Source organism: Ursus maritimus, unplaced genomic scaffold, assembly GCF_017311325.1.
Source record: "Ursus maritimus isolate PB19 unplaced genomic scaffold, ASM1731132v1 scaffold_6, whole genome shotgun sequence".
In the NCBI taxonomy this organism is placed as follows: domain Eukaryota; kingdom Metazoa; phylum Chordata; class Mammalia; order Carnivora; family Ursidae; genus Ursus; species Ursus maritimus.
The window spans coordinates 30858250-30875161 of NW_024426774.1; the positions used below are offsets into that span (position 1 = coordinate 30858250).

At 36.0% G+C, this 16912-nt stretch overlaps 1 protein-coding gene across 3 annotated transcripts in view; it reads right to left on the reverse strand.

Annotated features, from left to right (window-relative positions):
* MAP4K3 (mitogen-activated protein kinase kinase kinase kinase 3) overlaps nucleotides 1-16912 on the reverse strand; it is a 181544-nt gene that overhangs the window by 45034 nt on the left and 119598 nt on the right. For 2 of the 3 annotated variants that reach the window (XR_005832815.1, XM_040623136.1), the window contains exons 9-15: nucleotides 15278-15409; nucleotides 15002-15064; nucleotides 14833-14914; nucleotides 14626-14736; nucleotides 10856-10934; nucleotides 7817-7875; nucleotides 6469-6531 (exon numbers count right to left, since the gene is read on the reverse strand). Coding sequence is in view for 2 of the 3 variants with exons in the window: in XM_040623136.1 (XP_040479070.1) it covers nucleotides 6469-6531; nucleotides 7817-7875; nucleotides 10856-10934; nucleotides 14626-14736; nucleotides 14833-14914; nucleotides 15002-15064; nucleotides 15278-15409 (589 nt within the window). In the remaining variant the exon portion in view is untranslated. The remainder of the gene's footprint in view (nucleotides 1-6468; nucleotides 6532-7816; nucleotides 7876-10855; nucleotides 10935-14625; nucleotides 14737-14832; nucleotides 14915-15001; nucleotides 15065-15277; nucleotides 15410-16912) is intronic. The other variant, XM_040623137.1, reaches the window with a different exon arrangement.

Consider the following 16912-nt stretch of genomic DNA (forward strand, 5'->3'; position numbering starts at 1 on the left):
TAACACAGCAATCCTTTGTAAGCTAAATAATAATATATTTGAACATGCCAGGAGAGACATAAAAAAAAATCAGTAGCACAAATGAGACATCAGCTTATTAACGAACGACAATGTTTAACTACACTGTAAAGTCAAATAAGTAACAAGGACTGAAAACATGCAACAGTCTCCTCGTATAGATTCAACTTGAGTGCTCATGCAAAAATTGAAGGTGGTCACTCTAGCCCAGTGAAAATATCTTTTTTGGGTCAGAAAATCCTAACTTCAATTTTAATGAATGGGGAAGCACAGACAGCATCTAAATAAATAAATAAAGGGCAGAACACAGAACATAGGAAAAAGAAAATATATGATCAAGAAAATCTTATTACGGTTTTTTCACAAATCCCTTGGGAGGTTGCAAAGTCTACACCTGATGAAAAAACAGCAGGAAGTTAACAGAACTGGCTACCGAAACATAAAAGAAAAAATACTTCAATATATTTTAACCAACAAAAAAGAGAATAGCCCGAGGAGAGTTTTTTCCTCATCAAAAAATGAGAAAATTGTGATATGAATAAAGTCATTTTAAGATACCTTTTAATATTGTAGATAATTTATAGAAGTAAAAAAAATGAATTGTGGACAAAGCAAAAAAGATTTTATTTCTCAAAAAAAGAGAAGCCCGTGAGGTCAGAACACTAACAAATGAACACTAAGCAGTCTTCATGACTCTTACATGGCAAACTTGGAAATAGAGATCAGAAGGGTAGGTTTGCTGTTCCAGAAAATGTCCTGTCATTGTGCAGCTATGGAATGAATTCTCCTTAGAAACTGTCTTCATTATGTACCAAGTAAAAAGAGTAACCACGGCACATAAACTTAATGATAAGTAATAGTTTAACAAACTTGAAATAAAGCTGGCATTTACTGTTTCTTTTTCAAAATAAATTTAACTTTATTTTTAGACTTTATTCAATTCTGACCTAATTAAGGGGTAATCTTAAAGTACTTTTGTTAGGGTTACTGATAATGATCAATTGGGTGTATCTTTCTGATGTCTTTAATTATAATTTAAATATTTTATTCTTACTTTTTCAGGCATACTGTAAGTTTCTTCAGAGCAAAGATTATGTTACTATTTATGCTCCTCCACAGCAATTAACATAGTGTTTTGTATATAAGTAACTTTAAATATATTTTTCTTGGCATATAGGCTAAAATATCCAGTAAAATTAGGCAAATTAGAAAAAAATTGGCCATCAGTTAAACAGATATATAATCCTTTAATCTGAAGACGGCATCTCACATCAGATAAACCCATTTTATGGTTATGGGCCAAACGCTTACTATTTTTTAAATAATATATTTTATTGAACCAACATATCCAAAGTATTATCATTCTACCATATAATAAATATAAAAATGATTAAGGATATGTTTACATTTCTTTTTTTTAAAACAGAAGTACAGTTGACACTTATTACATTAGTTTCAGGCGTACAACATAGTGATTCAAAACCTCTATACGTTATGCTGTGCTCCCCATAACGGTAGCTGCCATCTGTCACCATACAACATTATTACAACACCACTGACTATATTCTCTATGTTGCACCTTTATCCCTGTGGCTAATTGGTTCTGTAACTCGAAGACTGTACCTCCGATTCCCCTTTACCCATTTTGCCTATCTCCCACCTCCCTCTCTTCTGGCAACCACCAGCTTGTTCTCTGTATTTATAGTTCTGTTTCTGTTTTTTTTTTTTTGGCTTGCCTGTTCATTTGTTTTGTTTTTTAGATTCCACATGTGAGTGAAATCATATGGTATTTGTCTTTCTCTGATTTACTTCACTTAGCATACCTTCCAGGTTCATCCATGGTTCTGCAAATGGAAAGATCTCATCCTTTTTTTTATTGCTGAGTAATTAATATTCCTGTGTGTGTGTGTGTGTGTGTGTGTGTGTGTGTGTCTACCACAGCTTCCTTATCCACTCATCTGTTGATGGACATTTAGGCTGTTTCCATAATTTGGTTATTGTTAATAATGCTGCTATAAACATCAGGGTGCATGTATCCCTTTGTAGTATTTTTGTATTCTTTGGGGAAATACCCCCGTACTGCAATGGTTGGATCTTAGGGTAGTTCTATTTTTAACTTTTTGAGGAACCTCCATACTGTTTTCCAGAGTGGCTGCACTATACACCCCCACTTAACAAGTGTACAAGGGCTCCTTTGTCCCATATCCTTGCCTTGTTAATTCTGGACTTTTTGATTCTCGCCATTCTGACAGGTCTGTAGGTGATATCTCACTGTGGTTTTGATTTGCATTTGCCCAATGATTAGCGATGCTGACTATCTTTCCTTATGTCTGTTGGCTATCTGCTGTCCTTGGAGAAATGTCTATTCAGGTCCTCTGCTCATTTAACTGGATAGGGGTTTGTTTGTTTGTTTTTTGTTTTGGTGTTGTGAAGCTTTTTTTTAGGTATTTTGGATATTAACCCCTTACTCAGTATATCATTTGCAAATATCTTTTCCCATTCGATAGGTTATCTTTTTGTTTTGCTGATGGTTTCCTTGTCTGCAAAAGCCTTTTATGTTGGTATAGTCCCAATAATTTATTTTTACTTTTGTTTCCCTTGCCTTTGGAGACATATCTAGAAAACTGTTGCTAAGGCAACAAAAGAGATTATGTTTTCTTCTAGAAGCAAAATTCTTACTATTTAATTATTGTATCATGGTGAGGTTTTTTAACTGGTATCTTCTCAAAATTTGCAGACCTCTTTTACTAACGATTCTGGAAATCAAGCTCTGTTCTCTGGTTTCACACATTATGATTATCTAACTTAAAAAATCTGTATTGTAATAATGAAAACTGAGATGTAACAGTCTCAATTCATTTACAAAATTATAAAATGAATACCCTTAGCACTTAAAACAATAAGAAATCACTGATGATACGGGACTTTTAAGCAGCAAAGTCTTTAACGGGGTAAATGTTTTGGGGCGCCTGGGTGGCTCAGCTGTTTAAGTGTCCAGCCTCTTGATTTCAGCTCAGGTCATGATTTCAAGGTCATGAGCTCCAGCCCCCCATGGGCTGCACTCAGTGTGGAGTCTGCTTGAGATTCTCTCCCTCTCCCTCTCCTTCTGCCCCTTCCCTTGCACATGCCTGTGCAGACTCTCTCTCTCTCTCTCAAATAAACAAATAAATAAATAAAATCTTTAAAAACAAACGAAAAAAGGGGTAAATGTTTCTCCTGGGTCCCAAAAGATGTACACTTGTCATCTTGGTGCCAAGTGCCTACTAAGATGACAGCCAGACATTCTGGGTTCATCAGGTTTCTAGTGGCAACAAGTATTTGTAACAGTTGGAAATCCTGCTCACAGTGCCAAAGTGTTAGGACTGATAAAATTAGGCAATTGAAATAGCTATGGACACTTCACACCCATTAGGATAGCTATTGTTACTCTCACACACACAGACACCCCGAAAATAACAAGTGTTGATGAGGATGTAGAGAAACTGGCGCCCTTGTGCACTGCTGGTGGGAACTGTAAAATAAAAACAGCTGCTATGGAAAGAGGCACGGCATTTCCCTCAGAAATTAAACGTAGAGTTACCACATGATGCAGCAATTCTCCTTCTTGTTATATGCCCCAAAGAACTAAAAGTAGAATCTCGACAGGTATTGCACACCCAAGTTCAGAGCAGCATTATTCCCAATAGTACAAAGGTGGGAGCAATCCAACTGTCCACTCATAGATGAACGAACCAACAAACTGTGGTAGAGAAGCGCACACACACGCACACACACACAGACACAAACATCATTCAGCCTTAAAAAGGAAATTCTGACACACGCTACACATGGATGAACCTTTAAAGATGTGACATGATGCTAAGTGAAGGGAGCTAGTCACAAAAGGACAAGTATTATACGATTCCACTTATGTAAGGTATGTCAAAGAGACAGAAACTAGAATGCTGGCTGCCAGAAGCTGGAAGGAAGGGGGAATGGGCATTATTGTTTAATGGGTAAGGAGCTGCAGTTGGGAAGACGAAAATGTTCTCAAGGTGGATAGTGGTGACAGTTGTACAATATGAATGAACTTAATGCCGCTGGACCGTACACTTAAAAATGGTTACAATGGTAAATTCTGTGTTGTGTATATTTTACCACAATAAAAAAATAACTATGGAACATATATATACTGCGTAAAAAGAGAGATTACGAGTGCGAGCTCAGTATTCGTGGAAAAAAACTCGATGACATGGGGTAGAGGTAAGACGGACAGTGGTTAGGTCTGAATTCCTAAGCCAGGCTGCCCCAATCAAACCCCACCTCGGCCATTATTTAGCTGGGTGGTAAGAGTAATTTCAACTTCTTTAGACCTTAAATCCCCTCATTTGTAAAACATGGATTTTAAGTTAACACATCAGAAGTGTTTAGAATGCCTTGTTTAAAAACCCATAGATAAATGTTAGCTTTTATTACCATCAGAAGTGAACTCTTAAAGGTTGATTTTATAAATTGTAGAATCTGACAAATAATGGCATTCATCCCTCTTCTGTCAGCACTATCTAACTCGTTAACTATCCCTAAAGCCCTCTGTCGTAAGAAATCCTGATGACTTGGGGGTAGGGGCAGTTCCAGGGAACAGAGCCCAGATAACTTATTCAGGTTACCAGGCTAGTTCCAGAAACACAGGCCACAGAAAAGAAAAACTGGGATTCTAAAGACTATGTTTCTGGGTTTGTTGTTGTTGTCTTTTCTAGACAATATTAATAAATAAGTCAATTTAAACTTTTGATTCTGTGGTTTTTTATTTCCACAACAAATTTCACTAATTGTCATTCTAGCCTACATATGTGTAATTCTGAAAAAATCTTTAATCCGAAAGTCACGGACTGTTTTCTTCAGACATTTCATCTCTCTTTCCCCTTTGGACAGTTAATTCCCAATCCTTATACTTTCTGGTCCTCTCTGGACGATTTGATGCACTCTTCTTTCATTTGTGACAGTCCATGTACTGACTCTTTCAGCTTTTCTACTGCTTCTTCCCTCTCCCATGTTGGTTCTACCTTTGACTGCAAAACACAGGGATCACCCACTGTGGTAACCAGTTTCCTACACTCCTTCCTCCTTCAGCCCTAACTAGCGAACACACACAATCTCATGGTTTCATCTATCATTTCTTCTTTAATGACTTCAATTTTCCTCTTCTGAGCTAATCCCGTAATTCCAGTAGTAGTATGACCATTTCCATAATTTCAGCTCTTTATCTGCCATCTCTCAAAACTGTGGTCCGTGCTGATGAGCATTCCCATATCAATTCCCATGAAACATTGGAGGCATCCGCCCATTCTCTTCCTGAAGACTCTATAATGGTTCCTACACTACAATGAAATCAGTCTTAGTCCCTTCCGGAAGCCAGATAAACCACATTAACCCAAAAGCTTTTCTCCTCTGATTTCCACAGCACCTATTACATATGGTAGCCTCTTATCATTAACACCACCTGTTGGCAATCCACTATATAATATTGTTGTATGGCTGACAGTTTATACATCCAAGTGTTTTCTGCCCATCAAGACAGCAACTTCCTCCAAGCGAAATTATGTGTAAATAGTCCCTTCCATGTTCTACAAATATTACAGGGCATAGATTTAAGAATTTATATAATCATTTAAATCAACCAGATTTGAGAGAAGTATGTTATTACAGCAGAGAGAAAGGAAAGAGAAGGAAAATTCCAATAAAAAGGCAAAAAAGTATAATCTAGGAGTAAATATGCAGGCAACTTGGAGCCCTGGCTAGGTACAGAGAAAAAAGCCATTTAAAAGCAACTATTAAAAGTATTATTTATTTAATATTTACCAGGGTTAATTTTCCTCTTTTCTTACCTAATGGTAACACAGCCTTAATATTTGTAACTTCAGGGGGGCTTTAAAATCCAAATTTCGGCCTGAGAAAACTGGATATTACCTAATGCTACAAAGTTAAAATTTCATCTAAGACTCAATTCATTGTTAATTAGGGATGTTATTTTTTAAAATTATATATGCATACATTGATATGTAATATATAAACGTAATATATGTGATACATAAAAGTAGTTTAATATATATGAATGGATATGTGTGTGTATATATATGTATGGATGATTTCTAGTTCACTAAAATAAGTCACATTATTAAAACAACATTTTTATAGGAAAATTTAATTTAAAAAATACATTTGAGAAAATTAAGTACTTTTCATAAAAAAAGGAAAATTAAAAAAATTTTTAATAATATATTTGAGTAGATATATTTAACTTGTTCTGGAAAAAATGGCTATATCAATATACAGAAGCTTGCTAAATGGCAGGAATGTATAAAACAATGCTTAAACTGGTTCATTAAAATTGGACAAAATATTTGATCAAAAAAACGAAAAACAATTAAGACTAAACAATGCTGACAAAGAAAATCAGAAGATGAGAAATACCAGATTAGATCTTGCAGTGTAGTATATTTCTTCTGAACTGTCCAAAAAACCATCACTGTCGGGCTGTTTAGCAGAGACCAAGAAACCCAAGTTATTTACACTTAGACTAAAAGCCACAAATTCACAAAGGGAAACTGTCACAAGTGAGGTAAGTCCTGCTAACATAATTTTATTAAGGCAAATGCCAAGTCAAATCATATTAAGGAGCTTCTAAAATAGCAATAATGCAACGACTTTGCTCTGTGATGCAGTTATTGAATTAGTACAGAATTTAAATACATGCAATGCCAACTTAAAAAAGGAAACAGAAAACAAACTCCAACTGACTTAATGAAATGCTATTAGCATTTAAGAACATCACGACTAGACTACTTTTTGTTCTTAACCTTCTCCATCCTCTATGTAAATGTTGGGCTTAAGTAGTTTAATATCATCATTTTACGAATTTTTATTTGACACTCCTTTCCTCCATGCTGGTATACTGAATTAGAATAACTCCATAATTTAAAGGCTAAAGATTCACTTTGTACGTATGCCTTTAGTCAAGTGGGATAAAATAAGCATTAAATTTAAGAAGAAAGTTCCCATTTCAATCATTAGTACTTATTAACAGTTACTTTCTTCTCAATATTGAAAAGAAAAAAATGAAACATGTAATCTGGAGCTGCAGGAAACTAATTTCATTAAGATTAATTTTGTTTTTTAAGTCTTATTTTTTATTCTTCCATAGAATATTATCATCTCAAATATCTGCAAAACATCTTGCTTCTAAGACCGCTTCTAAAAATATATTATCGTATATCTGGAAAGGCATATATAAAACATTAAAAAGAATCATGAAAAGAGCATTCATACAGTTAGCAAAGCCTTAAATGAATGCAGATTTGATCTACTACATATGCCTCAGTCTCTCCTGAGTTTTAGTCCAAACAGATTTGACTCTATCCTCATGTTTAGAAAACTGGCTTACATTCTTAAAAGGCTGCACATAAATTCAGTGAGATGTGCTTTTATTGGTCCAACATTCTGATTTAAAATGGTGGCATTTGTCCCAATAAATGCATATACAAAAAGCCCCTCAAACACTGAGAAACAAAAATGGAGGAAAAAAAAAAAGGCCAACATTAAAAACATGTAATCAGGGAATGGTAAAACTAGTTTCTCCTAATTTTGAGAATATTTAATCTCAGCAACACAGATTTATTTTTTATAAATTTCAGAATTACTTACCTTTTTATTTCCCCAAATGCTTTTGAAAATATCAGTAACTAGTAGTCAGTACCAATATCACAAAGACTAATTAACATCTTTATTTTCAGTGTTAACATTCCAAGACTACACTACTTACAAGTTCATGATGTGGTTCTGTTTCCTTCCTTAAGGGTGGATCAAATTTTACTTGGCCAACTAAAAAAGAAAAGAAGTAAAGCCATGATCTGTTTCTATGTTCTTAATGATGTAATAATTTTAAGTTACTCTATGGCAGAACATATAATTTTATCACCTACCATACAGCGATTACAATCCAAAGATTTAAATGAAAAAAATCTGTTGGCTGAAAAAAGCCCAATAAAGTCTAGGCAGGATAAGAAGCTTAATCTGTTAATCCTAGGCCTCTTCCACAGTAAAAAAGATTAGCAAAATTACAATCAGGATCTAACTTGCTACTTCGCTGTGACCCAGCATTAACTAGAGGCAAACTTAACTCAGGATTTAGGTGGGTAGACAGCAAATGAGGCAGGCTGCTGTTGGAAGCCAGCCTGCAAGATGGCCTCTAATGACTCTTGCCCTCCTGGTGTTTATAAATGTGTGCAGTCCCTTCTCATATCACCAAAGTTGGTCTATGTGACCAAATGAATATGGCAGAGTGATGGCCTATCACTTCCAAGATAAGGCTTCTTCAATAGTGGACTCCTCATGCCTGTCCATACATGATCACACATCAAGGACCACGGGATAACTTTTAGTAAGGTATTAAATTAGAGGCCTAGTGAACAGCTCTCACCTACATTTGTCATCAACTAGGAAAATTAAATCTGTAATAGAGTGAGATGAGGACAGTTTGTGCATCTATCTGCTTTGTGTTATTATCACATGTGAACAGGCCTGTTTCCCCCACATGTATTTCTTAAAGTAAGTTTTTGCTTATCATATTTAACTGAAGGCAGAGAGGATTCTCAAAAGGGAAAGAATAACACCTTTTCTGCAAATGAGTCCATTTTCACATGTATGTTGCCTAAACACCATTTAGTTTAATAAAGAGAAAACCCTGGTTGCATGGAGAGATACCATGTAACTGTGAACATAAAACATTATCAACAGGAACAAATATACACAATTATTAAAATAATTTTCCAAAGTCTGTCTTTATAGTCAACAGCATCATTAACTATTCTATCACATCTCACATAAAATCATGAAATATTCTAAGAAAGCAGATATTAGAAGACTGCATAAGATTTAAAAGCCTCAAATATCAAACTCGTAAATTATTCAAAGTGGTGGCTGCTACCTCAACACACCAGGGATATGACACCTTTCTTACTGGCAAATGGGGGAAAAGGGGGGGGGGTCCATCATACTTCACCTGCTCCCATTAAAGGGAGGGCATATCAGAATCTCAGAGAAACTGGGGTATAGGCATCTAGGTTCAAATAGCATATAAAGGCATACGCAGTTAGCAGCTGAGAATCACTAATATAAATTTGTAAAGAATGATTCAGAAAGAACTGCACTTTACAATAAAAAGCCTAATATAATTTTTTTGAAGAACTGGATAACAAGATAAAAGTACTTTATATTAAATTTTCAATAGTACTGAACATAAAAAGTTTTCTAAATCAACGACAAAGGTATCACCATTTGTATTATTAAAGAAATGACAAAGACATCTTCTAATTGCTTTATGTCTATTAAAAAATAGGAAATGCTTATATACTACGGTTGTCATTTTCAGAAAAATATGTCGGAGGGAAATTAGCAAATTTAAGTGAGCTTTAAAAGGTAATCTTAAATATGGTCACACAACCATATGCTGGCAAACAAAGTACCAAATCCCAGTCCTGAGCTCTTTGTACAATGCATGGTGCTTTCTTTCAAGAGTTTCCTCCTCTTAGGAACATTTTCAAGTAGCACCAGCACAAAGCTTTTCTACCTAGTTAATACACAGTGTATGGTCCAGCGGAAGTTTCAAAGGAAAATCTGCAAAGGATGTGCAGTGTAAAATCCACACAAGTCTGAGGAGGTGGTCTCTGAAACAGCAGTGTTGGTGAAAGACCACGGGGCTGGAAGCTGAGAGATCCAAGGCTTGCTGTTCACGTGGTGTATGACTTTATCCCACAGGCAAATCTCTGCATCTTGGCATTTCTTTTGTTTTTTTTTTCTCCTATTAAATGGTGACAGTGTCTGCCACTACTTATTTAGCTTTTCAGACAAAGAGATGGCTTCGTCGTAAAGCATGAAACGTACTATTATTATCATTACTAATCTAGCCAAAAATTGGCAACAGTTTCTTTACAGTAGTTATCTTAAGTTACCATGTTACCTAATTTCACTAAAGTCATTTTGGATATCAGGTCCCTCAGGACAAATCTTTAACCCACAAAAACTGTTATCAGAAGCCTCACTGCACTAAATTAGCATTCTAAGTCATAGAGAATTAATGCTTCCAAGAAGAAAAAGGTTTAGGCACGATTACCACAGACTCCTGCTGGCAGAATTTACCACTGATGAGCTGACAGTACCAGATTCCATGGAAATGAATGGTCCGTCTCAGTGGGCCCGTAATGCGACTGTCCGTGAGAAATACCTGGAGGGCTCTTTTACAAGACAGATTCCTGGGCTGACCCAAGAGCCAGTGAATCAGGATCTGTGGAAAAGTGGGGCTGGGAACCCACTTTTAAAGGTGCTCAGGTCACTCAGATGCTAAGCCAGTTTGCAGATCTCTACACTTCTCCTTGCTATTCAAAGTGTGGCCCTGGAACCATAAACATCTACATAACTCGGGAGCTTGTGAGAAGAACCTCGAGTCCCGTCGCAAAGCCACTGAATCAGAAATGGCACTTCAACAAGCTCTCTAGGTGAGTTCTACACACTTACCAGTTTAAGAAGCACTGCCTCAATCACTTCTGTCCTGCCTAGTCAAGGAATTTTATTCCTCCTCCCAAACAATAACAACATAAATACATCCCCTTTCTTGCCACAGAAAATTTCTCAGGAATAATATAAAAAGGGAATTCTTACTGCCTTAGTTAAACTCTACCTTTAAAAAGATTTACTAAGAAAGACTATTCGGAAGAAAATGAAACAAAAATAATTGTAACTAAATTGCAACTTGAAATCTTATTTCTCACTGTTAAATTATGAAGCGTGTATAGTATATACTTACAGTTTATCTCCGAGCGTGTTTTTTCTTCTCTTACATTTCTACTTGTTGAGTGAATTCTATGTGGTACAGCAACAAGAGGCTAGGAAAGACCAAAATCAAGGACATGAAGCATTTGATAATCAAGTCAGAGTCTGGCCCACAAAACTACTCAAATGTGAAAGAGATATTCCATTTTATGCAAAAATGGGACAAAATATCATGAATCTGTGAATATTTTTTTCAAAAAGAGGCAACTACAAACTGGGAGCTTCTAAGATTATGGATATATTTTATCCATAGCAGGTTCCCAATAAATGTTCTCTGAGTTGAATATATATAAATATATAAAATCGAGTATTTCAATAATTCAACAGCTGTTCAAAAGCTGCAGCTTTCCTTGTTGCACAAGAGAATATTTTAATTAAGAAAATCTGCCTCAAGTTCTTTTATGAAAAAGAATGAGATAAATAAATGAAATGATGCTAAAGGTATTCCTGATTTGTGGTCCTTTTACTTAGTAAACATAATTTTTCCCCCTTTATGTTTTTTCTTGTAGGAGCAGTGCTCTATTTTCTTTCCTTTCATTATATTAAAATCTCTCTGTGTGGGGCGCCTGGGTGGCACAGCGGTTAAGCGTCTGCCTTCGGCTCAGGGCGTGATCCCAGCGTTATGGGATCGAGCCCCACATCAGGCTCTTCTGCTATGAGCCTGCTTCTTCCTCTCCTACTCCCCCTGCTTGTGTTCCCTCTCTCGCTGGCTGTCTCTTTCTCTGTCAAATAAATAAATAAAATCTTTAAAAAAAAAAAAAAATCTCTCTGTGTATCGCCACACTCAGAGAGAAACAGCAAGGTGGAGTGGTGATGAGTTCTTACTGCTATATCCGGGGCATTCCTCCGACCTTTCGGGGAGTACAAGGGGCCCTGTCTGTAAAACCTCTGCAGCTCCATCCCATACACTTCAAGGTCTCACCTTAAGAGGTGATGTGAGCATCTATTTCATGTACCAAACAGGTTTTTTTCTGTGTGTGAAACACTTTCCTTGAAGTTATTACCTTTGAAGGAGATACACGCTTAGACATTCTTTGTGGAAAATGTAATTCACAAACACTTGAGCTCAAATGATCAGATTTGAAAGGCAGATCAAGAACAGGACCCAAGTTAACTAGTCTCAGTACAGGCACATCTCAGGAAATAAAGCCATATGAATCTAAAAGACCCCAAACACTGAAATACTGACAGTAGTAAAATAGTAGCAAATGTCATTTCAAAAATGAAGAATTTAAACTTTACACGTACACAGTGATTTGTAGTTTACAAAGTGCTTTCATACACCTGAGCTCATTTTGTCCTCAAAATAAATTTATGAACCTAGTACTACTCTTGATTTTATAGATAAGAACACTGAGACTCAAAATTAGGGCACTCAGCTAATTAGATGCAGAGCTGGGAAAAAGAACCCTGTACTTCTGATCACAATATACACTGGCAAAGATAGGCATCGTGTCAGGCTAGTCACACAGATTGCTATTATCAGTGAACATAAATAAAACCTATGATTGCCTATGAGAAGAGCTTTACTTTCCCAGCTTAAATGGTATCACTATAAAATGATTAATACTCAGAATGCTGTGCATAGTAAATGGGTTAACATGTAGGAGAAGAAAATTATATTCAGTAAAAATAGGAATCACCATTACTGCAGTGTGTGGTACCTCTACAAGAGAAACTACATGGGAACCCAAACTTCCTTCCAGCACTGTATGACGCATGATGAATTTCAGAGACTGTGGTAGAGCTGTGATAGTAGAGGTGCCAAACATTTCCAAGAGTGGTCAGCCTCCATACAACAGGCACAGTATCACAGCAAAGGCTGACATGCTAGTTAGATACATGCAAATTGTGAGTGACAACACAGCACTCAGCAATTTCAATTACAAAGCATCTGTAAATAATACGATTATGAATTTCTCTGGGAAAAGCATTCTCTTAAACTATGATGAGAAGACAAGTACTCCCTCCAACCTACAATTATAATACCAACAACACAGTCTTCATAAGAAAGATGAATTTCTTTCTCTGCCACATGAGAAAACTTCAGAAGAAGATTCCACCGACTGCTTCTGTATTGGCTTATTATTTCTCCTCTTTAAATACGTTTTCAAAAGGACTTCATAATTTAGTAGGACAAGTAAACAGGATGAGCTAAGACACAATGATGCAGCATTCAGTGCACTGGGAGAACACAGATGGTCCTTGCCTTGCAGTCTCTCTTTTTTTTTTTTTTTTAACATTTTATTTATTTATTTGAGAGAGAGAGAGAAAGCGAGCAAAGAGGAAGAGAGAGGGAGAAGCAGACTCCCTGCTGAGCAGGGAGCCCCATGCGGGGCTTGATCCCAGGACCCTGGGATCACGACCTGAGCCCAAGGCAGACGCTTAACCAACTGAGCCATTCAGGAGCCCTGCCTTGCAGTCTTAATATGCACGAATTTCAGTTACCACGATTTAGTTAAATTACACTGATCCTTGAACAACATGGTTCGAGTTTTAGTCAGGAGTATGTTAATTGTATGATATTCTATAATATTCAACATATTAATATCATATTAATTCAGTACATTCATTGTAACTGCATGATGTACAAACTTCACTGCTAGCTCTCCACTCAGGCCACAAATCATGTGACTAACAGATGCACGTCATGTCCAGTGACTAATCACATCACTTCTTTCTAAGTCTGTGACTGGTCACTGAGCATGTTGGTCAGTTCATGCACAGACAGCAAAGTGGGTAGTTGTGCTGCCTCCTTGGCTTCCAGTGATAAGAGTCAGGTGACATTTTAATAAAAACTGGTAGCTGAAAGAGGGAATTAGCCAACAAAGATAAAAGCACTGAAAAGAAATAAAAAGTGATAACCCAAGGATAGCGCTGGCAATATAATCTGAATCTAACACACAGTTACAGAAGGAAACAGCTGACTATGAGAACGTGGACCCCGCTGCTGCTCGGGAGACTAGAGACGTACAGCCGGAGAGCTCAGTGAAGGTGAACTGACTGATATAAATGAAGAAAGCAGTTGTGATTAAAAAAAGACGAAGAGGCCCCAGAAGGAGTGGCGTTAGCAAAAAATTTCAGATCACAGGAATATGAACACTGAGATATTTCATGCACTGAAAGTACACAGGATAAAATGTTGCAAGCTGATCCAAACTCAGAAAGGACGAGGACATTCACCAAGGCAGAGAAAAGATACTCTCACTCTGTCATAAAGTTAGGACAGGAAGAAGGCATGCACTGTGCAATCTACAGTGAGTAGGCTACTCGATAATTAGTAGTAGCCTACTTACCAAGTGAACAATTAGGGTTTTAGTCCCTAACAAAGCAATCCTATGCTTTCTACTAACCACTAATCATTCATGAGGTACTGTACAAGGATTCTTTTAAAGAGGAAAACTGAACAGGAATTTTGAGTATATTCTAATATCCGGTTTAAATGCCTCCCGTTTGTGTTCTCTCTTTTATAGTGGCTGATGACTACTCTGAAGTAACTACAGTAATTTCACCAAGTGGTTTAGATGATTATGTCTTTGCCATTTGCAGAAAACAGTCACCCAAAAGAAGCCCGTAAGAAAAATCCAGCACATGACTTCCCTAAGAGGGACCAAGTCAAAGAGTTAATTATTCCCTTAGGAGATTTTTATTTAAATTAGACCCAGAACTTCAAAAAATTGATTCTGAGATGCACATACCTATATACAGGTGTTAAATATGCTAGCTGATAAAAACAATTCCTACCTCAGGATCATCATCATCTAAATCATGGTAAGTGGAATGATCTGGATTATTCACTTTATCCAACAGTTCAATTGCCAAAGACCGTGTCAAAGGTTGTGTGACAAACGGGTGCTATAAAAATAACATAGTACAGAACACGCATTAGAAACCTGATTGGATGACATTTTATCTTTTGAAAAAAGACATATTTCAGGGCAAAAATAATACCTGTAGTAACTTCTCAGCAGTAGGTCTTTTTTTTGGATTTTTGGTAAGTGCCATTTTCACAAAATGATGAAAACTATTTGACCTAAGAAATTTTGAAAATTAGATTTTTTAATTTTAAATATTTTTTTTTTACTCATGATGATGAAGTAAATAACACAGAAATACTTACCACTTCATTTTATCCTTTAGTTTAGGAGGCTGAAAATTACTTTTTGTCATTAGAAATAACGCTCTGAAAAATCAACAAATCATTACACATCATTTTAAGATTTCATATTTTAATATATAATATAAATAATTCTATTACTATTAAATAATTCTATTACTACTAATAAGGTAGAGCAAGACTAAGAATATTATTTGTTCATGATGTAATAAATACTGGGCAGGGGGAGGGGATTACCCTTAATTTAAGCACAGAGTTCTTCAGTTATGACACACTGACCTCATTGGGTGCAAGTCAAACATAGGCGGCTGAAGCTCTGCAAGTTCTATGGCGGTGATTCCTACTGCCCAGAGATCACAGAGCTGATTGTACCCCCCTTTCCTCTCAACGGCTGCAACTTCTGGAGCCATCCTGAAGGAAATATTCCAGGAAAACAAAACAAAAATCAAGAAAACAACTTCTGTTTATTGTATTTTCTTTCGTATTCTCACCAGAGGCACCTGGAACTACCAGTATCTAAGCTGAGGCCTATTTAGGCCCTGATATCTGAAAAATATGTAGTATTTCGAAGATCGCTTCCAAGATCTTGACTTGGTAAGATCCTCCACCCCAAGACCTGTCGACTCCTTAGTTACTTTACTATACTTACTATAAAGGTTTATAAAACTTCACAATTATAATATAGCAACATATCCCAAATTTGTCCACATCTCCATCTTTTCCTCTGTACAACTCTGCAGAATTTTACAGAGAAATAACATCTTGCAATAAATGATCTATAATTTTTAGCTCCACCCACTTACACCAATAAACTGCAATCTGGCCTCTGTTTTCATGTGACCAAAACTATTTATTGGGGCATCAATAATCTTCATTTGGTACTTAACTCATATTTACTATAAAGTTAATTGGCAGTTTCTCAATTTTATTATAATGGTGGAAGTTACAAAAATGAGTGTTTGCTTTTTAAAACTGTATTTATTTAGAGGAAAGTGACCCAAACTTAGCTTTCTTTTTTTTAACTTTCCTATGTAGTCTTATTCTAATTATATCTCTATAAATTAGTATTTAACTGATTTAAATGATTATACTGATTTTCAAATATAAAAATTTTAAATCCTAAACAATAGCTTTAAAAATAACCAACTCTTACATATCAAAAGGATGATTTAATAAGTAGCTTTACAAATACACATTTGTCTTCCTAGTATGACTTCAGACAAGTCAAGTAAGTCAGTGAAGTTAAACACACACACACACACACACACACACACACACACACAAAAACCCTCTAACTTTCAAGGTGCTTGTTCTTAAAATCTTTCTAATCTTAAAGTACTGCTTAAAAATATTCAAATTATTGTAAGAAAAGTAATTTTAAAGTATGTCAGTTATTACTTTATTGATGGCTAGGTTCCAACTTGTTGCTGGGAATGCACTAGCAGAGAATCAAAGTGCATCAAGCTGATATGCCTGGCTTGCTGTGTGAGGGGACGTTCTCCATTCCTCTGTAAAAATATGAGTGGAAGTATGCAGCCAGTGTACTTCTACTTCTGCCAGTTAGGCTGTATGCTTATCACTGTCAACTGAGCTCATCTCTGAGCCTGTTTATTCATTATATTATATGTATTATTATACAATAATATAAATATTTAATTAAATGTTCTGAAAAAACTGACTTGTTATGGAGTTAAAAAGAGCAAGTTATGAAAATTAAAGTGAATGCTTTCGAAAACCTTGTTAAAGATAAGTTTCTAAAGACAAAACCAAAAAACCTGGCAAACTAGGTAAGAATATGACAACTATAAGAGACTAGGAAGGCTATAGACTATATAATTCCATTTGTACGACATTCAGGGAAAAGACAAAACTATAGAGACAGAAATCAGACGGGTGTTGACAGAAGTTAGGGAT